This window comes from Heterodontus francisci, chromosome 27 (assembly GCF_036365525.1).
Source record: "Heterodontus francisci isolate sHetFra1 chromosome 27, sHetFra1.hap1, whole genome shotgun sequence".
In the NCBI taxonomy this organism is placed as follows: domain Eukaryota; kingdom Metazoa; phylum Chordata; class Chondrichthyes; order Heterodontiformes; family Heterodontidae; genus Heterodontus; species Heterodontus francisci.
In genome coordinates this window covers 7777202-7800267 of record NC_090397.1, presented here as the reverse complement: position 1 = coordinate 7800267, position 23066 = coordinate 7777202, and the positions used below count along the sequence as shown (strand labels likewise).

At 43.0% G+C, this 23066-nt stretch overlaps 1 protein-coding gene across 4 annotated transcripts in view; it reads left to right on the top strand.

Annotated features, from left to right (window-relative positions):
- Positions 1–23066, top strand: part of LOC137384622 (cilia- and flagella-associated protein 54-like) — a 712374-nt gene that overhangs the window by 20328 nt on the left and 668980 nt on the right. For 3 of the 4 annotated variants that reach the window (XM_068058759.1, XM_068058758.1, XM_068058757.1), the window contains exons 3-5: positions 11646–11789; positions 15969–16140; positions 19121–19179. In XM_068058759.1, the coding sequence (XP_067914860.1) occupies positions 11646–11789; positions 15969–16140; positions 19121–19179 (375 nt within the window). Of the gene's footprint in view, positions 1–11645; positions 11790–15968; positions 16141–19120; positions 19180–21974; positions 22063–23066 lie in introns of those variants that run through there. The other variant, XM_068058761.1, reaches the window with a different exon arrangement.

Here is a 23066-nt window from a genome sequence, read left to right as displayed (position 1 = left end):
ATTCCGAAGAAACAGCTCTAATTTAAAAACATAATTTTAGAACCGGTTAACTGTTGATTTTTGAATGTATATGTGTGTTTGCATGAGGGTTAGGAGGAATAAGACATTATAAAGTCTTAGGCGTAGATTTATCTCAATATTGTTTAAGATTTAGTTTATTAATAAATAATTACTTTGTTGTTGTTTAAAGATACCTGGTTTGGTGCGTTTTTATTCTGGGGGTTAGTAAAGTGTTTAATTTGACTGATTTCCAGTAGGTGGAAAACCTGAATAATATGCTGAGACCTGTGGAGTAGTGGGACTGAATTGACAGTGCATTACTCCTGCCTCGGTCGTAACAATAGGGTAAGGTCACATACTGTCACATCTCTTAGCTGCTTGAATTGTGGGGTCCAAGACCCAAGAACTGTCCCCTGCTCAGCTACAGCAGGCCAAGGAGGAGGAGAGACAGCAATAGCTGAGCAATGATGAAGAGGCCCTGTCACTTAATCTGACACTTTTTAAACTTTTGATTTTACTCTTTTCTGCCAATTCTGATCTATCACACCTTTTCATATTATTGGTATCTTTCACAAATGAAGTTTAATCTTTTACTTGGCTTATTTTTCTTGCTCCTGGTTCCCACTTTAGGAGGTGTGTACAAGTTCAGAAAAATGGTTCTCATTGGCAGAAAGGCAATACGCACATAGTTAACCTCTGCTCCATTTATTACACTTCAAAACCCACAAGGACTGCTGATGAGCACAACTTTGTTTTATAATTGTGTAGTCAACATATATCTGCTTGTTGTAACATGCTGCAACTAGCCAAAAAGTTGCTATTGTACAGTTCTTTGGGGCAGATAGAAAAAAGAATTGCATCTAAATAATGCCTTTCAAAAGCACTTTACATCCATTTAAGTACTTTTGAACTGTAGTTACAGTTGCAATGCTGGAAATAGTGAAACAGGAACTAGGAAACCGTATTGCAATGATTTCCAGTATTAATAAAAGTATGTAAATACTAAAAGTATATAAATTCTGCAGTATTTGACTAATCTGACCGCAGGGAGAATGTAGCTTCTCCTGTTCGTCATTAATATTTTCCAAAAAGAACACCAGCTTTCTTTGATCTTGCTTTTAAGATCTGTGTGGGATTCTTGCAGTTCTTGCTTCCTCATAATTCAGCTTGACACTTACAAAATTTACAACGGTTGATAATATTTTTACTTTCACTTCCCTGGTCGTGTATAGTTCAGGGTAAGGACATAAGAACATAAGAAATAGGAGCAGGAGTAGGCCCTTTGGCGCCTCATGGCAGATCTGATGGTGGCCTTCATTCCACTTTCCTGCCTGCACCCCCATAATCTTTGACTCCCAAGTCAATGAAAAATCTGTCTAACTCAGCCTTGAACATATTCAATGACTCAGCCTCCACTGGTTGCTGGGGAAGAGAATTCCAAACACTAATGACCCTCTGAGAGAAGAAATTCCTCCTCATATCTGTCTTAAATGGGAGACTGCTTAATTTGAAACTGTGCCCCTGGTTCTAGACTCCCCCACGAGGGAAAACATCCTCTCAGCAACCCAGTCAAGCCCCCTCAGAATTTTATATGTTTCAATAAAATCACCTCTTGATCTTCTAACCTCCAATGAGTATAGGGCCAATCTGCTCAACCTTTCCTCGTAAGACAAACACCACTTCCCAGGAATTAGCCTCGTGAATCTTGTCTGGGAGGGGTAGGATCCAGTTGTCGTGTTCCATGTAGGTACCAACAACATAGACAGGACAAGAAAAGAGATTCTGCATAGTCAGTATGAGGAGCTTGGCACCAAATTAAAAAGCAGAACCTCAAAGGTGGTAATCTCTGGATTATTACCTGAGCCATGTGCATATTGGAGTAGGATAAATAAGATTAGAGAAATAAATGCGTGGCTCAAAGACTGGTGTGGTAGAAGTGGATTCCGGTTCATGGGGCACTGGCATCAGTACTGGGGAAAGTGGGGGCTGTACCGTTGGGACCGTCTACACCTGAACCATGCTGGGACCAGTGTTCTAGCGCGCTGTATAACCAGGGAAGTAGAGAGGGGTTTAAACTAAATAGCGGGGGCAATGGATCAAATTTGGGAAAATGTGGTAAATCAAAGAGCAGAAACAATGCAAGAGGAAAAGTTACTAATATGGGCAAAGATAAACAGACCATGACAGGAAGGGACAATGAGCACAAATCTAAGAGTAAATCAGCAGACAAGGCTAGAGCTTACAAAATAATAAAAGGACAAAATTAAAGGCTCCGTATCTGAATGCACGTAGCATTTGAAACAATACAGATGAACTGAAAGCGCAAATAGAAATAAATAAGTATGATCTGATAGCTATGACAGATGACATACATTGGGATCTGAATATTGAAGGGTACATGATATTTAGGAAGGACAGGAAGCTAGGAAAAGGCGGAGAGGTGGCTCTGTTAATTAATGATGGTATTAGTGCAATAAAGAGGGATGACCTAAGTTCAGGAAACCAGGATGTAGAAGCAGTTTGAGTCGAGATAAGAAATGATAAAGGCAAGAATCACTTGTGGGAGTGGTGTACAGGCCCCCTAACAGTCACGGTAGGACGGGGTATAAAGGAAGAAATAATGGGAGCTAGCCAAAAAGGTATGGCAATAATCATGGGGGATTTTAACCTACACATAGACTGGAAAGATCAGATGGGCAAAAGTAACCAAGATGAGGAGTTCATGGAATGTTTCCGGGATAGTTTCTTAGAACAGCCAGAGAGCAGGACTTGGTATTGTGCAACGAGATAGGATTAATTCATGACCTCATAGTGAAGGCGCCCCTAGGCAGCAGTGATCATAATATGATTGAATTTTACATTCAGTTTGAGGGAGAGAAGAGTGGGTCAAAGACCAGTATTTTAAACTCAAATAAAGGCAATTATGAGGGCATGAAAGCAGAGCTAGCAAAGGTGAACTGGAAAAGTAGGTTAAGGGATAGGTCAAAAGAGATGCAGTGGTAGACATTTAAGGGGATATTTCAGAATACACAGAATAGATACATTCCAACGAGAAAATAAATTCCGAGGGAAGGACCCACCAACTGTGGTTAACTAAAAAAGTTAAAGATAGTATCAAATTTAAAGAAAAAGCATATAATTGTGCAAAGATGGGTGGCAGGTCAGAAGATTGGATAGAATATAAAAAGCAGCAAAGAATGACTAAAAGATTAAAATTGGAGCAAAAAATTAGAGTATGAGAGAAAGCTAGCTAGAAATATAAAAACAAATAGTAAGAGTTTCTATAGATATTTAAAAAAGAAAAAAGTTAACAAAGTGAGCATTGGTCCTATAGAAAGTGAGTCTGGGGAATTAATTAATCAGGGAAAATAAGGCGATGGTAGATGAATTGAACATGTATTTTGCATCGGTCTTCACCATACACAAGTAACATCCCAGAAATAGCTGTAAATCAGGAAATGGAAGGGAGGGAGGAACTCAAGAAAATAACGATCAACAGGGAAGTGGTACTGAGCAAATTGTTGGCGCTGCGGGCTGACAAGTCCCCGGGTCCTGATGGTCTTCATCCTAGGGTCTTAAAAGAAGTGGCTAGTGAGATAGTTGATGCGTTGGTTTTAATTTTCCAATATTCCCTAAATTCAGGGAAGGATCCATTAGATTGGAAAAGAGTCAATGTAATACCTTTATTCAAAAAGGGAGGGAGACGGAAAGCAGGAAACTACAGGCCAGTTAGCTTAACATCTGTCTTAGGGAAAATGTTAGAATATATTAATAAAGATATTATAGCAGGGCTCTTAGAAAAATTCAAGGTAATCAGGCAGAGTCAACATGGTTTTGTGAAAGGGAATCACGTTTAACCAGCTTATTGGCGTTCTTTAAAGAAGTAACATGTGCTGTGGATAAAGGGGGACCGGTGAATGTACTGTACTTAGATTTCCAGAAGGCATTTGATAAGGTGCCACATCAAAGGTTATTGCAGAAAATAAAAGCTCATGGTGTAGGGGGTAACATATTGGCATGGATAGAAGGTTGGCTGGCTAACAGGAAAGAGAGAGTAGGCAAAAATGGATCATTTTTTGCCTGGCAAGATGTAATGGGTGGTGTGGTGCCGGGGCCTCAACTTTTTACAATTTATATAAATAACTTGGATGAAGGGACCAAAGGTATGTTTGCTAAATTTGCTGATGACACAAAGATAGATAGGAAAGTAAGTTGTGAAGAGGACATAAGGGGGCTACAAAGGGATATAGATAGGTTAATTGAGTGGGCAAAGATCTGGCAAATGGAGTATAATGTGGGAGAATATGAAATTGTCCATTTTGGTAGGAAGAATAAAAAAGAAGCATATTAGCAACATGGTGAGAGATTGCAGAGCTCTGAGATGCAGAGGGATCTGGGTGTCCTAGTGCATGAATTGCAATAGGTTAGTCTGCAGGTACAGCAAGTCATTAGGAAAGCTAATAGAATGTTATCGTTTATCGCAAGGGGAATTGAATACAAAAGTAGGGAGGTTATGCTTCAGTAATATAGGGCATTGGTGAGACCACATCTGGCGTACTGTGTACAGTATTGGCCTCCTTATTTAAGGAAGGATGTAAATGAGTTGGAGGCAGTTCAGAGAAGTTTTACTAATACCTGGAACGGGTGGGTTGTCTTATGAGGAAAGATTGGACAGGCTCGCTTGTATCCGCTGGAATTTAGAAGAGTAAGAGGTGACTTGATTTCAACATATAAGATTCTGAGGGGTCTTGACAGGGTGGATGTGGAAAGGATGTTTCCTCTTGTGGGAGAATCTAGAACTCGGGGTCACTGTTTAAAAATAAGGGGTCGCCCATTTAAGACAGAGATAAGGAGAAATGTTTTCTCTCGGAGGGTCGTGAGTCTTTGGAACCATCTTCCTCAAAAGGCTTTGAATAATTTTAAGGCAGAGGTAGATAGATTCTTGATAAGCAAGGGGGTGAAAGGTTATTGGGGTAGGCAGGAATGTGGAGTCAAGGTTACAATCAGATCAGCCATGATCTTGTTGAATGGCGGAGCAGGCTCGAGGGGCTGAGTGGCCGACTCCTGCTCCTAATTTGTATGTTCGTATAAACTGCTTCTAATGAAAGTATGCCCTTCCTTAAATAAAATCACCAAAACTGTACACAGTACTCTCGGTGCGGTCACACCAATGTCCTGTCCAGCTGTAGCAAGACGTCCCTACTTTTATACTCCATCCCCCTTGCAACATTTTATTTGCCTTCCTAATTACTTGCTGTACCTGCATGCTAACGTTTTGTGATTCATGAACAAGGACACCTAGGTCCCTCTGTACCGCAGCATTCTGCAGTCTCTGTCCATTTAAGTAATATTCTGCTTTCTATTCTTCCTGCCAAAGTGGACAACCTCACATTTTCGCACACTTTCCATCTGCCAGATTTTTGCCCACTGACTTAACCTACCTATATCTCTTTGCATACTCTTTGTATCCTCCTCACAACTTGCTTTCCTACCCATCTTCGTATCATCAGCAAATTTGACTACAGTGCAGTCGGAAAGTAGAAAGGATAGGTCCATGATCTGCTTCTAAGCCTTTGGAATTATTATTCTGTTAATAGTCTCTTATTTTCTTGCAATTAATAGGCACACCAGAGTAGCCTGACATGTCTGGCCTGTTTAATTTTCCTCCTTTCTCTGGTGGCTTCCGTTGTATGACTTTACACCTCACAATTGTGGTGCAGGCAAAATCTGAAAGAGTGCATATTAAAGAATGGGACCACAATCCAAAACAGTTAGTGCAACGTGCTGGAGAATCAATACAATGTGTAGATTGTTCTCAATATTTTTCCAATTGGCAATAAATTCAATGGTAATAGTCAGTAATGGTAAAGTCATAGCTCAGTAAATTAGAAATTTTGCTGAAACATAGGCTGGGATTTTGTCAGCGCAGTGGAGATGGGCTGGGAGGCAGTGAAAATGGGAGTGAATGGCGTCAGGAGGGAAGCCCAACAAGTTTACACCGCTAAGGGAATATTCCTAGAGGCAGCTGTGATTGAAGGCTTTGGGGAGATAATTAAGCTTGTTGAGCGGGCAATTAATGGCAATATTACAAACATTTTTTATTTTATGAGGGGCGCACAAGAACAGTGGAGCTTCAGAGCCTTGCTAACTGAAAGGAGGCGGAAGCTCAGCAGAAGGACAGTTCTAACTGCAGTCGGCAGCCATTGTAAAAGGGGACGTAGCTCAATAGGGAGTGTGAAACTGAGTATACAGTGGCAGTAGCAATCTGGAGGCAAGCCAAACTTGCTAGCACAGTGGAGGCATTTTGGTTGAGTGTCCTTTCTGACTTGGCACTTGTATGTATAGAGTAAGGTGGGTGGGAGAAGTGGAGAAGTGAGTGCAGCAATTTGCTATGAGCCTAATTCACTCAAGCCTTGAGACCTCTAGTGAGGAGGAGCATCAGGGAGTGAGAGAGCTGCAGCCATCGGGACTGCAGCACCCAGAGAGGCACCAGAATCATGAGGCTGGAAGGGGGAATGGACAAGGAGCGCGCAGAGAGGCATACAACCAGTCTTTTGCACGCAGAAGACAGTACCCACCAGAGAACATCTACCATCCGAGGCTCTGCTTCCTGAAAATGTCATAGCAGCTGTGTTACGGAAGACTGCGCCTCTTCAGGGAGGTGGTCACTGAGCTTGTGCGCCATGATGGAGGAGGAGCTGAGCCCAATGGGAAGTGGTGGTACCCATTGCCTGTAGCATTGAAGGTCACCGAGCACTGAATTTCTACACCTCAGGATCATTCCAGGGATCTTCTGGAGATATCTGCGGGTTCTCCCAGTCTGTGGCTCATCGTTGCATCAAGATGGTCACCAGTGCCATGTTCAAGAGGGCCAGACAATACATGTGGTGTCCCACTGATCCGAACAGTCAGGCTGAGAGGGCTATTGGATTCGGGGCCATCGCTGGATTCCCCCACATGCAGGGTGTCATCGACTGCACGCGTGTAGCCATCAAAACTCCCACAGACTAGGCAGCAACTTTCATCAACAGGAAGGGCTTCCACTTGCTTAATGTACAACTGGCCTGCGACGACCGTAAACAGATCTTTCAGGTCTGTGCAGGTTTCCTGGGAAGCTGTCATACATACTAAGACAGTCCCAGGCGCCTGACTTTTCCAGGTTCCCCCGCGAGCTTTCCAGGATGGATACTGGTGACTGGGCTACCCACTGAAGTGATGACAACTTAGGCCCGTGCGGAACCCAAGCCCAGATGCAGAGGAGAGATACAACAGCTGCCACAGGAAAACTTGACCATTGAGGAGGCCATAGGGCTTCTGAGGATGAGGTTCAGTTGCATTGATAGATCTGGTGCAGCCCTTCAATATGCCCCGACAAAAGTCTGGCGTATCGTTATGGTGTGCTGTGCTCTGCACAACCTGGCGCTACAGAGGGGAGAAACGTTGAACAATGAGAACATCCTGGAGCGCAAAGCCGCCTCTGAGGAGTACAATATGATGAAGACCCTGAGGGACAGCAGGCAAGGTGCAATGAGATATATACAAGAGAGGCTCGCGACTCACTGATACAGACAATTTTCTCGTGAGATTTCCTTACACACCCATTCAATTCAATAAATCTTCCGCCCTCTATAGGCCTGTTGCTCTTTCCTGAACGCCTTTACCATAACCCTGGACCCGTCATCACATGAGGCAACAGCATGGGAAATGCATTGACCTCATTTGATGTGGTCCTTCCCATCACACCCTTTGAAAGAGATATCGATTTGTTAATGGCCCAGAAGTGTATAAATAATTAAAGGTTTTTTTGTGGTGCAGCATATCAGAATTCGTTACAGACTAATAAACAGCAAGGGGACATCAATATATAATCTAAACTAGTGAAACCCAAGTGCAGCTAGGTGGACTTTCTCATGCATTTGCAGGTGTTCCTACATGGTGCACCCCCTGCTCTGTCAGCTGAGGTGAAGGCAGGCTGCTTATCTTTCTGCTGCATGGCTTTCGATGGCCATGACAGTCGTCTGCTGGTTGCCTGAGGCCTTGAGAGCTAGGCATATTGGAGGCTTCCTGCACAGGTGCAGGAGCCGCCTCTGTCATCACGGCTACTTGAGGCGTTGGTATCACTCTTGAGTGGCTGAAGATCCACCGTGGCATGTAGGTCCGTGCACGTCTCTGGCATCCACTGAGTGGTTTTCTGGATGTGGCTCTCCAAGAGGATTGCCACTCTCTCAATGGAGGATGCCATACGCGCAATGCCAAAGACATGGCTGCACTCATGGCCTCCATCATTCACGCATGGGTGCACATGCCTCTGGAAGCTCTGCCAGTGTTCAAGCACCCCAAACTGGAGCTCCAACATCTTCCACCTTGTTGATGACTCCAGAGGCATCGGTGTTCCCTTCCACAGTCCTCTGAGCGTGAATAACCTCAACTGTCGCTGCCTTTATCAGCTGCTTGGGCAGATCTGTGCTGTGCTCACCAGATTGTGACCTGTTGCTATTCGCGCGTGATACTCACTGATGTGAGAGTATCTGCGTTGGTGGAGGGTGTGGGGGAATGGTGTGATGGTGCATCTACTGAGGTCTCCTCCTTAGAGGTGGAAGGCTGTCCCACAGACTTGGCAGCAGGCTGCTCTTGTCCATGGCCTCCGAGAGAGGGAGTGATGGGAGGGCAATGCGCATTCCAACACGTCCTTCTGACTACTCATCATCTGGAGCTCCATGTGACCAATGGTGGACACATTAACACTATGCTTTGTGCTCATCACAGAGTTTATTGCACCCATCCATTAGACCACTCACTCTCTTGGGGCTCCACTCCCGTCTCACCATCAGTGATTGCCTTCCCTGCCTTTATGTCTCCAGGCTCCAATGCCTCTTCTAACATTTGTGTGAGGATCGCCATGTATGGCACACCGCCTCAGGTTCTTGACCTTTCTCTCGTATTGTGAGCTCTCTTCTCTTGCAAGCACATAGATTTCCATTGTTACTCACCCATCAAAGACACACACTATGCCTATGTTGGTGACAGCCTAACTGTTCATCATGGTGCCACAGGAATGCCTCCTGCATACGGCCTGCAGTGGAGGAGTCAACTCTGACTGACTGATATCCTCCACAGCATCTGACAGCCAATGCTGATGCCTGGGCATTGCTGCTGAGTGGATGGGTGCCCCACTTCTTCAATTTCATATTTAGTCACATTTAAGGCTGCAAGCTTTATATTATACATTGCACTCACCTTGCCAGAGCTCATAAGGTCATTCTCTTTCTACACTACAGCCATGTGTGTGGGTCCAACCCACAGCTGTTCACCTGCTCTGCTATCTCCATCCATGCCTGTTTGGTCTGACAAGCCAGTCTCCTCCTCCCATTCCGAGGAAACATGACTTCCCTCCAAGTCTGTGCAACCTGGAGGAGCACCTCCAGGGAGGCTTCAGAGCACCTGGGCGCCATCCTTGCTCTGCTTTCTGCCATGTCACAATTTCTGTCATTGCCGGGACTCCCTTACTGTTCCCTTTGGGGCTGCTGCCTTTTGAAGATGGCTGTAGGCCTGGGGCTTGCACCACTACTTTTTGCACTTTATTTTGCACTTTATATTTTTGCATTTTACTTCTGCTTTGTTCTTGATTTAAAAAAAACTATATTGCATTTTTGAATTTTTAAAGGTTACTTTGAGGTATTGATTTAAATCTAAGTGTGATTGTGCTCTGATTAACTCAAGTAATTAGACTCATAGAGTAATACAGCACAGAAACAGGCCCTTTGGCCCATCGTGCCCATCAAGCACCTATCCTAATCCCATTTTCCAGCACTTGGCCCATAGCCTTGTATGCTATGGTGTTTCATCATCAGCAAACTTGGATAGATTACTCTCGGTCTCTTCCTCTAAGTCATTAATATGGATTGATCCTTGCGGCACACCAGTAGTTACAGCCTGCCAACTTGAAAATACCCTGTTTATCTGGGAGGCGGTGTTGTACTGGTAATGTCACTAGACTAGTAACCCAGAGACCCAAGCTAATGCTTTGGGGACATGGGTTCGAAGCCCACCACAGCAGGTGGTGGAATTTGAATTCAATTAATTAAAAAAATCTGGAATTAAAATCTAGTCTGGTGGTGATCATGAAAACATTGTTGAATGTTCTAAAAACCCATCTGATTCACTAATTCCCTTTCGGGAAGGAAATTTGCTGTCCTTACCTGGTCTGGCCTACAGGTGACTCCAGACCCACAGCAATGTGGTTGACTCTTAAATGCCCTCTGAGATGGCCTAGCAAGTCACTCAGTTGTATAAAAACGCTACAGTCTAAGAAAAGGAGTGAAACCGGACGGACCACCTGGCACCAACCTAGGCACCGGAAACGACAACAACAAACCCAGCCCTGTCGACACTGCAAAGTCCTCCTTACTAACATCTGGGGGCTTGTGCCAAAATTGGGTGAGCTGTCCCACAGTGCATTCAAGCAACAGCCTGACATAGTCATACATTGCAGACAATCTCCCAGATATTAATCAATTATTTGATCAATGGTAGTCAGCAGTAATATTATTAACTGTGAACCTGTTTTTCCAAAGAACTACTTCATTTTTTTTTCATGCTGGTCAAAGCAGGCCATGTTCGCAGCTGTCACTTTGTTTAAACAACTGTTTTTCTCTTCTTAAAAATATAAGTTGTTTGCTATTGTTTAAACAGGAGTCAATTCTTATGGTATTCGATGCCCTTGAACTACAAGCCAGGACAATGGACAGCCTTGCACATGGGGTGGTTCACTATGGTGTGGAGTTAGGAGATGGAGTTTAATTGATGGACAGTCTAACCTAATTGGTGGCAGATGCGAGACACCATCAAAGGATGTGTAAACTGCCTGAACAGCCTCATAGTACCTGTGAGAAGAATTCGATATGGACTCATGGTTGTCAGACTCTTGTTTTGAGAAAGTCTGATGGAGACCTCAGACAGCTGGAATGGAGCCAGAAATTGGACTCAAAGGGGCACAGCATCCAATGTTCAGGGCTGCAGCTGGAGTGGTCTAGTCAACCACTGAAGACCATGGAGGAGTGAGTCCACCCCCGTGCAAGGTTTTCCGGAGACTTGGTGATGTATATACCAAGGGGGAAAGGTACCATTTTAGGGAGCTGTTTTGAACAGACAAATTTGGGGTTGTAGTAGTTGTACTATAAGATTGTTGTCTTTCTATACTCTTTTCCTTCCTTTTTAATAAAGTTATCTTTCCTTCCTATATATATCATTAATAATTGTTCGACAATTGCTGAATAAAAATTGCTGTTTTAACACATTATTTGGTGTTCAGTCAGTCCAGACTATGATTCCGAACCTAAGTGAGACTCCGCAAGGCGCCAGCATTGCCAATATTTGCTCCGGTCCGCATCTCCTAACTGGTCGTTAATCGGAAGTGTCCCGAGAATATCGTGCTCCCATTTCTGTTTCCCAGCCTGCGCGGCCATGCCACCTGCTTTAGGTCCCGATGCTGGGACTTCATTACTGCTGTAAAATCCCAGCCATAGAGTGATCAGCACTGTAGTTAATTTTTCTCACACTAGCTGTTCCTTATCATTTTTTATAATTATTATAATCAAATGTTTTTGTAGTGTGGTATTCTAATGAATATTGGCATTCACTCTCAGCTGTATAAATTGGCCTTGTGGCAGTGCTATGGACGATACGTACAACAGTTCGGTTCTTTCGAGATTGATGACATCACAGATATAAATAAATTTAAGACCATCTTCTTCTCAGGTGGATTTGAAACGGAGAATGCTTGCTTAACGGTATGTGCAGAAATCTGCCTGTTTTTATAATGAGAAATGCTGAACGATATTCGTTATACACTTCTGTTATTATTGAATCTCTGAGATTTGTCATTTCTTTACATATTTTATTGTCTCTACCTTTGCTGTAGTTTTTTTTTAGTATCGGATCACTGTTCTAAACTGATAGTTTTTTAGATCCTAAACTCATTTTTCTTTCAGCTGAAGCTGGGACGAGTGGGATGCCTTGCTTTTTTACCACAATGTTCCTGCATCACTTTGAAAATTTACTAAATATAATCAAAGAAAGTACAGTAGCATTGCAATTCTCTCGCTGTTTTTCTAAACTTAAGTGAAATACTAAGTACTTGTTCCAAATGCAGTTATTTATGAACCATATGTAATTAATATTAATATATACTAAATTAAAACAGTCAGTATCAAAATGGCCTAGTTTTCCTACAAAAACCCATTAAAAAGAGTGGGTTAAACTTTGTGTAACCATGAGTGGCTGATGTCTTCAGAGACGGTGGCATAGTGTTGATGTCAGTGGATTAGTAATCTTGAGGACCAGGCTAATGCCTGGGGATATGGGTTTGAATCCCACCATGGCAGCTGGTGGAATTTAAAGTCAATTAATTAATTAAAAAAAAAGTCTGGGATTGGAATAATTTCATGGCACTATCAACGGTTGTCGTAAAAACCCATCAGGCTTGATAATGTCCTTTGGGGAAAGAAATCTGTTGATCTTACCTGGTGATTCCAAACTGACAGCTCGGTGGTTGACTCTTAACTGCCCTCTGAAGTGCCTTGAAAGCCCCTCAGTTCAAGGGCAATTAGGGATGAGAGTGGAACAGATTAGCCTACATTGTTGTTTGCTGATGCCTTTCCAATGTTCCCTGTTCTTTCCTTTACAGTACCTCTCAGCCAAATTCCCTACCAGGATTCTTTCATTAGTGTACAAGTCTGTGGCCATCACACTACATTTTATTTTTAAAGATCATTGTAGCATTGTTTACATAGGAAGATTCAAGTTTATGGGGATGGGAGTTGAAATTTACAAAATATATATTTTAAAAATCTGTTATTTTAAAATAGTAAATTGTGTCTGTAGTTGATTGTGAATTCAGAGTTGGCATATTAGCCGCACTGTAGGCAGTGTAGGGAGGGAATCTCACGTCCAGCTTTGGACTAGAATGTAAAGCAAATTTCAATCCATGCAACCAAGTACTCCTGCGCTGGAGTCCTCCCACTCACCAAGCAAGGACTGAACCGTGCAACATAACTGTATTCCCTACTGTGATGAATCTGAATCCTTGTAATTAAACAGTGCCATCATCATGTGTAAAAAAGAACAGTGATATTCTGTGTCACACGGGGAATTCAGATATGGGAGTTGCTGTGAGAATGTAGTCACAGAGAGAATCACTTTTTCTCTGGCAGCTCTTTTAAAACCTTGTCCTTATTTTACTTGAATTGAAATTGTGTAAAAATGCTTCCTATTGGAAATGTATTAAAAATTTGTTGTTTAACTCAAACCTCTGAAGCATACAGATTGAGAGCTCGGTTAATGAAGCATACAGTATCCTGGGCTTTATTAATAGGGGCATAGAATACAAGAGCAAGAAGGTTATGTTGAACTTGTATAAGACTCTAGTTTGCCCTCAGCTGGAGTATTGCGTCTAGTTTTGGGTGCCACACTTTAGGAAAGACGTGAGGGCATTGGAGGGTATACAGAAAAGATTCACGAGAATGGTTCCAGGGATGAAGAACTTCAGTTATGAAGATAGATTGGAGAAGTTAGGACTGTTTTCCTTGGAGAAGAGAAGGCTGAGAGGTGATTTGATAGAGGTATTCAAAATCATGAGGAGTCTGGACAGAGCAGAGAAACTGTTCCCACTCATGAAAGGATCGAGAACGAGAGGGCACAGATTAAAAATATTTGGTAAGAGAAGCAAAAGTGTGGGCGGCACAGTGGCGCAGTGGTTAGCACCGCAGCCTCACAGCTCCAGGGACCCGGGTTCGATTCCGGGTACTGCCTGTGTGGAGTTTGCAAGTTCTCCCTGTGTCTGCGTGGGTTTTCTCCGGGTGCTCCGGTTTCCTCCCACAAGCCAAAAGACTTGCAGGTTGATAGGTAAATTGGCCATTATAAATTGTCACTAGTATAGGTAGGTGGTAGGGAAATATAGGGACGGTGGGGATGTTTGGTAGGAATATGGGATTAGTGTAGGATTAGTATAAATGGGTGGTTGATGTTCGGCACAGACTCGGTGGGCCGAAGGGCCTGTTTCAGTGCTGTATCTCTAATCTAAAAAAAAAGTGACATGAGGAAAAACTTTTTCACGCCAAGAGTGGTTAGGGTGTGGAATGCGCTGCCTAAGACTGTGGTGGAGGCAGGTTCAATTGAAGCATTGAAAGGGAATTTGACTGTTATATGAAAAGGAAGAATGTGCAGGGTTACGGGGAGAAGGCAGGGGAATGGAACTGAGGGAATTGCTGTTTCGGAGAAAGGCTGCAGACACAATGGGCCAAATGGCTTCCTTCTGCACTGTAACAATTCTGTGATTCTGTGAAGTGAAATTTGACATTCCAATGCAAAATGTACAGATCTCTTTTCTATCCCAGTATTTAAGAAGGCCAACAAGGGAGAATTTGTTTCTTGATCCAGTAACAGGGAATGAACCAGAGCAGATAAGAGAATTAAAAGTAGGGTAACGTCTAGGCAATAATGGCCGTAATATATGCTTTAAGATAATAATTGGGAAGGACATAAGCATGACAAAGACCAGGGTAAAAGATTTTAGAAAAGCCAATTTTGAGGGGCTGAGAATACAACTTGGGAAAATAAAATGAAGAACAGTATTGGCAAACAATGATCATAGAATAGAATCATGGACATTTACAGTACAGAAGAAGGCCATTTGGCCTATCATGTCTATGCCAGCCTAAAAAGAGCCATGTAGCCTAATCCCACTTTCCAGCTGTAGATCCGTAGCCTTATAGGTTACGGCACTTCAGATGCATATCTAAGTACTTTTTAAATGCAGTGAGGGTTTCTGCTTGTATCACCCTTTCAGGCAGTGAGTTCCAGACTGCCACTACCCACCGGGTGAATAAAATTGTCATGAATAGGTACAGAAAATAATCAGAAAGGGTAATGGAATGCTGGCCTTTATATCTAGAGGATTAGAATACGAGAGGGGAGCACTGTGGGCAGTTCTGGGCACCACACCTTCGGAAGGATAATTGGCCTTAGAGGGAGTACATTGTAGATTTACCAGAATGATACCTGGACTCCAAGGGTTAAATTACAAGCAGAGATTATACAAACTAGGGTTGTAATCCTGGAATTTAGAAGGCTAAGGGGTGATTTGATCAAAGTTTTCAAGATATTAAAGGGAACAGATAATGTAGATAGAGGGAAAGCAGGAAGTGTAGACGAAATCTAAAAATTAGAATCAGACTTTTCTGGAGTGAAATTAGGAACCGCTTCTACACAAAAAGGATGGTAGAAGTTTTGAACTTTTTTCTGCAAATGGCAATTGATGCTAAATTAATTGTTAATTTTAAAACTGCGATTGATAGATTTTTGTTAGCCAAAGGTTATGAGATGTGGGGCAAAGGTGGGTATATGGAATTAGGTCGCAGGCCAGCCGTGATCTCATTGGTGGAACAGGCTCAAGGGGTTAAATGGCCTACTCATGTTCCTATGTTTCCATGCTTAATGCTGACTGCATGCTGCAATCATGTAAATGATCAGACAGCATGATGTTTGCATGCTGCCTTTGGCACAACAAATGGGCATGGGTTAATTGTGCATCGCAGTCTCTGTGGCTGTTTTCGGGCCTTATCCAATTTTTCCCTCTCCCTCTCCTGAAGAGCCATAGAATAGCAACATTAAATAATTTGGATGATTACTGGTTAAGCAGCATTAAATAAATAAATCAGCTGATTACAGATAACATCTGAATAAGCTCTTATGGCGACTCATTCATATTGAAACTGGGCATATATTTCCACATGAGCTTTTTAAATACACACATTTTATAATGCAGCATTATAAGACAAGTATTTTTCACTATATTCAAGAACAGGAGAGTGAAAGTTGACTAAACAGTATTCTTTAAGTGAATTATTTCATTATTATGTACCCATCTCAGAAATTAATTATTCTTTATTATTCTATTTGCTGCTCTGTAGCTTCATGTGTTGCAAATGGACAGCATTTGCAGTTATCATTTGGTGAAAAAAGCTGATCCGAAACTACTGAAACTGGAGTCACAGAGAAAGTGCACAAGCATTCTGAAGTTCCTTCGACTTATTATGCAAGTGGCCCTGCCAAAAGAAGAGCTTTGCTGGCTTATTTTCAATGGTATTGTATTGTGCTCATCTTGATTTGTGGGTAGCATAAAAAAGGGACCCTAAAGTATTTTATAAACATACAAAGAGTGAAAGAGTAGTCAAAGAGAGGGTGGAGCTGATTAAGGGCAGAAACAGGAATCTTCTTGTGGAGACAGGGCATGGTGGAGGTACTGAATGAGTACTTTGCATCTGTCTTCATTAAAGAAGAGGATTCTGCCATGACCTGTAAAAGAGGAGTGGGTACATAAATTGGATAGGATAAAAGTAGTTAAAATGGAGGTACTTAAAAGGCTGGTAGTGCTCAAATTAGAAAGGTTTGAATGGAATGAATCCTTGGTTGCTGAAGGATGTAAGGGTGGAAGTCGCAGCACTTTGCCTGCAATCTTTCAATCCTCCTTAGTTATGGGAATGAGGATTGGAACGTTGCAAATGCCATTAGTCTGTTCAAAAATGAGCAGAGGGATGAATCCTACAACTACAGGCCAATCAGCCCATAGTAGGTGGCAGGGAAACTTCTGGAGATGGTAATCTGGGATAAAATTAATTGTTACTTTGAAGAATTTGGGTTAATAAATTACAGCTAAGATGGAATTGTTAAAGGCAAATCATGTCTGACAAACTTGTTCTGTGTGATTAAATAATGGAGAGGGTTGATGAAGGGAGTGCAGTTAATGTTGTGAACATAGACTTTGATAAAAGGGTTTCATGAAGTGCCACGTCATAGACTTGTTAGCAAAATTGAAGCCCATGGGATTAAAGGGCAGCCTAGATCCAAAATTGGCTAAGAGATAGAAAGCAGATAGTAGTGGTGAACTGCTGTTTTTCTGATTGAATTGTGAATCACAGAGGACAGTATTAAGACCACTTCTCTTTTTAATGTAGATTAATAACCTGTACTTAAGAAAAGATGTGAAAGCTTTGGAGAAGGTGCAGATGAGATTTACTAGAATGGTACCAGGCATGTGGGACTTCAGTTATGTGGCAAGACTAGAGAAGCTAAGATTGTTCTCCTTAGAGCAGAGAGGGTTAAGGGTGATTTAATTGAGGTGTTCAAAGTTATGAGGGATTTTAATGGAGTAGATAGAGAGAAACTGTTTCCACTGGCAAGGGGGTTGGTAACCAGAGGATGCAGACTTAAAATAGTTGATTAAAGAACCTTGTGGGAAATAAAACTTTTTTTTAATGCAGTGAATTATGATCTGGACTGCACTGCCTGAAAGGGTGCTGGAGGTAGAGGCCTGCTACCCGTCCCGAACCCGACGTGACCTGACATGTGTCGGGCTCGGGTCGGGTCGGGCCCATCCTCCGGGGCCGGCTTTCGGGTTCGGGTCGGGTCGGGCCGAGTCCAGATCGAGTCGGGCCGGACACACATGGTAAGTGCTCTGCTGGTAAGTATTAAAAATAAAAAATCTTACCTGCGCTGGGAGTCCAGGACGAGACTGAGTCTGCACAGTGAACGAGCGATGTCACTATGACGTCTCACACATGCGTTGCAGCTTCTTGCAGTTTCGATGTCAGGTACGTAAGTAAAGGGATGGTTGGGTCGGGCTCGGGTCGGGCCGACTAGTGGCGGGTTCGGGTTGGGTCGGGCTCGGACAAAATCGGAGGGACTTGGGCTGGGCCCGCTGTGGTTCGGTCGGGTTCGGCTCGGGTTCTTTTTCCCGACCTAAAGCAGGCCTCTAACTGGAGCCTGATTCAATCATAATTTCAAAAGGGGATTGAATAAATACTTGAAAAGGATGACGTTGTAGGGATATGGAAAATATCAGGGGAGTAGTTGGCTCTTTAAAAGAACTAGCACAGATATGATGGCTGAATGGGTTCTTGCTATGCTCTATGATTCTGTGATAAAAATGCAGCCAAGTTGATTGCTCATTGTGTAATTATTGGGACTTTGCACCAATGCAGTTGAAGGGATACCAGGTAGTGATGCAAGTACATGTGTTACATGTGTTGTTGGGAGCCACGACTGATTAGCTCCCATGGCTCCCATGATTGACATACATTGATGTGAGATGATGATGTATACAATTATATAATTTGGTGAGGCACAGTTAACAGAGAAAACTGGTTAATAATTTGCAGTACTGGTAACCTTCCTCCAGCCAGATCCCTGTATCACTCTGTGGATGATTTCCCAAATGATAGATCCTTAATAACCAATATATATTTTAAAACAGACATGTTCTGTCATCAGACAGCATTCCTTGTGGTCATTTCAATATTAGTTGTGTCCACACCGCTGTTACATGTTGGTGACACCTGCTTTGTCACATTTTTAATGGGATTTTCCCATTATTGTGGCAGTCTGTGCCACTCGAATACTTTACAAACTGCTTTAGGTTTGCATGCTGTTGTTGAATTTGACCACCAGTTGTCATAGTGGAGCAGTTGTTAAAGTTTTTCAGCTTTCATTGAGCTCTCTATTTTTGACAGAGGAATACTTTTCCTATTAAAGTTTGCTTTTAAATGTAAAGTTTTAAATGTTTACCATTTTTATAGGCTTGCTGGAATGCCAACACTGCCACTTTCTCCCCTTTGGACATTATTGGTCCTACTGCTGCCATTGCCTTCGAGACCATTCTGGTTTCAAAGTGGTCATCACAGCTGCTTTATTGTGAACCTAGCTCTGTAATTATTGGCAGTTGTAATTGTCTGCCTCCGTAGTTTTCAAATCAATGGTTTAAAAACACTATTTATGAACTTAGAGAACATATCCTTTTTAATGTGTTGGGAACACAATTTTACAAAATTACCCCTGTGTTATTCATGTAAATACCAGATAATCTGAAAATCAAGGTAATGTATCCTGACAGTCACTTAAAATTGTAATTTCTATTTTATGGACGACAAAAAAAGTTTTGATCAATAGTTTTTTCTGACTTTTCTAAATATCAGTTTCTTTTAAGAAAAACAAAGTATATGAGTTTTTAAATTTATCTTTTCAATTATTGGTTGAAATGCATTAACATGTTTTTATGTGTTTTTAGGTACAATTTACATTTACACCATATGTAGACATTTGATGGCTTTAGCACTTTACGCTAAGGTAAAGCAACAAGAATATTAAATTTGATCTTCTGCATTTCTTACTGTGGTGGCTGTTCTAGTAACGTAGCAGATTGTGTCAGTCAGGGAGCAAAATAATTGTATTTTATACTCAGTAGGCCCTGCTTCACCAGCGATGTGTTGCTGCAACAAGTTTGACCTTTATAGTAAATACCAGAAAATACTCTCAATACTCCATGTATATCCTTTTTTTTTATAACAACAACAAAACAACTTGCACTTATGTAGTGCCTTTAATGTAGTAAAATGTTGCAAGGCGCTTCACAGAAGTGTTATCAAACAAAAGTTGATACCTATATGTTTCCCTCTGTCCTATGTTTCTAATACTCTTTCATTTTATCTCTGTGTGTAGTGATGATTCTGCCTTTCTCTGTCCCTTTGTATGTGTTTGATTCTCTCTCTATCCGAATGTGTATCAACTGTTCTTTTTCCATCGTGCTCTTTTTGTGATGAATGATCGGAATTGCATTTATAAAGCACCTTTAATGACTTCGGAACATCTCAAAGTGCTTTACAGCTAATTAAGTACTTTTGGAAATGTAGTCACTGTTGTAATGGATAAACTGTTTCAGTGATGCTGGTTGTGTAAATGGTTTTCTCGGGCTTACTGAAAACACACCTCTTACTACAAGTTCTGGATGATAGGGATTATATGGACAGATCAGATTCGGACCCACGTTTTTTGGGCTCAACCATATTGTGTTTAATAAGATTAACAATAACACTCGTAAACAGTACAAACAGTACAATCTTGGCTTGTCCAACAAACCCTACCGTGATAAATTACCACAGCCTAATAAAAGAACCCTCCCGTGAATTAAACTAACACAGGAACCTCAGCACTAAATCCCTCTAAGGTTTGGTTGGGATTTACAATCATCCCGTCACACAGCTAAGTGATCTTGTGGATGTGTAGGCGCAGGCAATATGCTCACCCCGATTGCCCGTTGTCTTGCTTGCAGCTTCTTCCTGTACGCCTCGCTCCTGGTTACCTCCGACGCAGTATCCAAGTTCCATTTTGAGTTGAGGGCCATTGATGACGGATGAAGAGCAGCTCTCAGCTTCTGGCAGTGTTCTGTTGAATCGAGCCGAGCCCCACTTGGGAGACTCGCTGTAGATTGATGCCAAGGAGAAGAGAGAAGAGGCAGCACCATTGCCAAACGGCTCCATATATATCCAAAAACCATCACCTTTTCTGTCGCCAATACTGATCGATGTATTGACTCAAGTGATCTGTCTGGACGCGCCCCCCCCCGCCCCCCCCACCCCTGCCGTGGCCTGGAGTGACTCATAACCTTTGGAATCTTTATGAAAAATGATATTTGTTTTTCCTGCTCCCAGGCCTGGCACCTGGAGAGACAATTAGTGCTGATTACTGAATGTCTGTTGTTGCCTGAGTTAACGGCCCCCATTAACAGGTAATGGGTTTCAGTCTCAAACCGATCTTGCTTAACTGGCTTATCTCCTGGAAGGCAATGGCCCGGCCATCTCCTGGCCTTCCACCAGTTTTGGTTGGGACTGAGTCGTGACTGTGCTTTACTGAGTTACCTCTCAGAGTATTGTTCCCAGTAATCATGTAAGATGGTGATAATGTCAACCGGCCTGGGTTCCCTTCCACCCAGCCCGTCAGTGTGAAATGTCCGTTTACATATGAATACACCTTAGTCAGGTTAGCTTGGCTCGAAACTCCTGCCAGTCGATCCTATTTCCTAAGCTCCTTCCACAAGCTTGCCAAACAGTACAGTTCTTTATTGGGGTTTTGGATTTAAAACGTGATTCATAAAAATGGCCAGAAAGCTGGTGCTACATTCCCCCCTTTGATATTTCATTACCAAAACCAGAAATATCAGGAATTTTGTCATTTTCTGCTGTGGGAGGCGCATTGTGGGTCTCAACCAAACCGTACATTACTTATCAATTACATTTGGGGTCCCGCTTCTTATGCCATTCAAACGATTCAACATATTTACAGACAGTAAAACTCCTGGTTACTCTTTCATTAGGGCCTCCCAATGATTTTGGAGTGCTTTCCTTCTCTTTTTATAGGATAACTTTTAACAGATACAACACCATGGTTAGTTGTACTATTACTATTATGTGTGAAACTATTTGGATCCATGAAGGGATCTCGACATTCAAACCAAAGTCCCACCAGGAAAGGAAGCTATTCCTTTTATTTCTTCCCCTGCTTCCCTGTTCTGTTGTTTGAGGGTGTAGAAATGTTTTTGAGAGAGTCCAACTTTCTGTATTAATTTTGTCAGGTGTTCGGGCAGAAGAAGAATTTCATACTCGAACCGTGTTACATATTGCTGCAGGTCCTGTACCGTGTTGTTCACTGTGAGGTGTACCACGGTGAAATCTGAAATGGGGATGTTGCGTTCTTGCGCCACCTGAACCTCTGTGTGGGGTTTGAAGCAGAAAGTTTTGTCGGCAACAGGGCACCAAGTGTCATTGTGTACTGGTCCACGTTCATTGTGATGCAGTACGTCCCATTGCCTGCATATGCTACCTGGGGTGGAACGTGGCTCTGGGCCATCACCTCCGTGGCGCAATTAATGGGCTCCTCACTCTCCGATTCAAACCCACACACTGGCCGATCGAACGTGTTCAGGTGCTAGGGACACAACACAACGTGCGCACCCCTGCTCTGGCAACCCTTGAGGTCAGTGTCGGTCATGGCGTGCTCCCACTTTATTACGAACGGTGGGGCCCCATGATGCTGCACGTGTACCCCGTTCCTCAGGACGCCACTGTTTTCTATCTGGTATACCGGTGCTGGCCGCTGTGACCTGCCCATTACCGGCATCCGGAGTACAATCCCCATTACTGTGTGGTTGAACTGGCTACAATCAACTGGAACCAGGTATGCCTCTGAGCCCGGTCGGAGTTGACATGGGCTCATCAGATTATCATACGGGCTCAGCGTGGTGAGGTGCCGGTTGCTAACCCAGGAAGGGACGCGACCTTGCTGCAGGTCCTCCAAATTACTACGCCCTTCGTTCAGCAGCCACGCACTGTACAAAATACACGCATCAGTTCTAGCTGCATGTGCTGACGCATTCTGATCCTCCCTGATCAAACTATTGATCATCTGTGCATACGCCTCCAGCTCGGCTATGACCTCCTTTAAATGTATGGTCATAGCCTGGTCCTGCCGTAACTCCGACCCCTCTAGCTCGTTACCCTCCCCCAGTATCTTTCGCAGCTGGTCCCTTAAAGTGTTGACCTGCATCTGCAGTTGTACATCGTCCAAACTGTTTATTAGAGACGTTCCTGTGCTAAACGGCGTGGCAGCATAGTTGAACACCCCTCTCCTCTGTCTCCCCAAACCAATGCGACTGTCCGTATTAAATGTATATAACCCTTCCCGACTCTCATCCCTGTAACTCAGCTCGTAAAACCGGCGGAACATTTCTTTCAACAAGGTCTCGTAAAGTTTCTCCGTTTCTACTGGACAGCACCGGGGAAGCTGCACATGGGTTAGATTTAAAATGACCGACCGTACCTCACAATCTACATCACGATACAAGATCTTTCCGTTGGGATGAACACTAATCCGTTTCTTGGTCACGATGTGGTGCGGGACACCTAATCTCTGTTCCCTGTACCTGTGGGGCTGTGGGCAGGGGCTTCTCCTGTGCAACAAGTTCTGTGGCATTTGCTGTGTTGGGAGGGTCTGGGATCACACAGAAGTCCAAACTCCGATCCCAGTCCCGGAATCCTGTCATTGCCGCGAAAAGGCAATTGACACACCTGTTGGGCAGATCTGTTCCGACCATGGGGCTCGTCTTATCTACGATGTTATAAGGCCCCATATATAGTGGCTCAAGTGCCCCTACGCGGGCATAGTTCCTGAGCATTACCTGG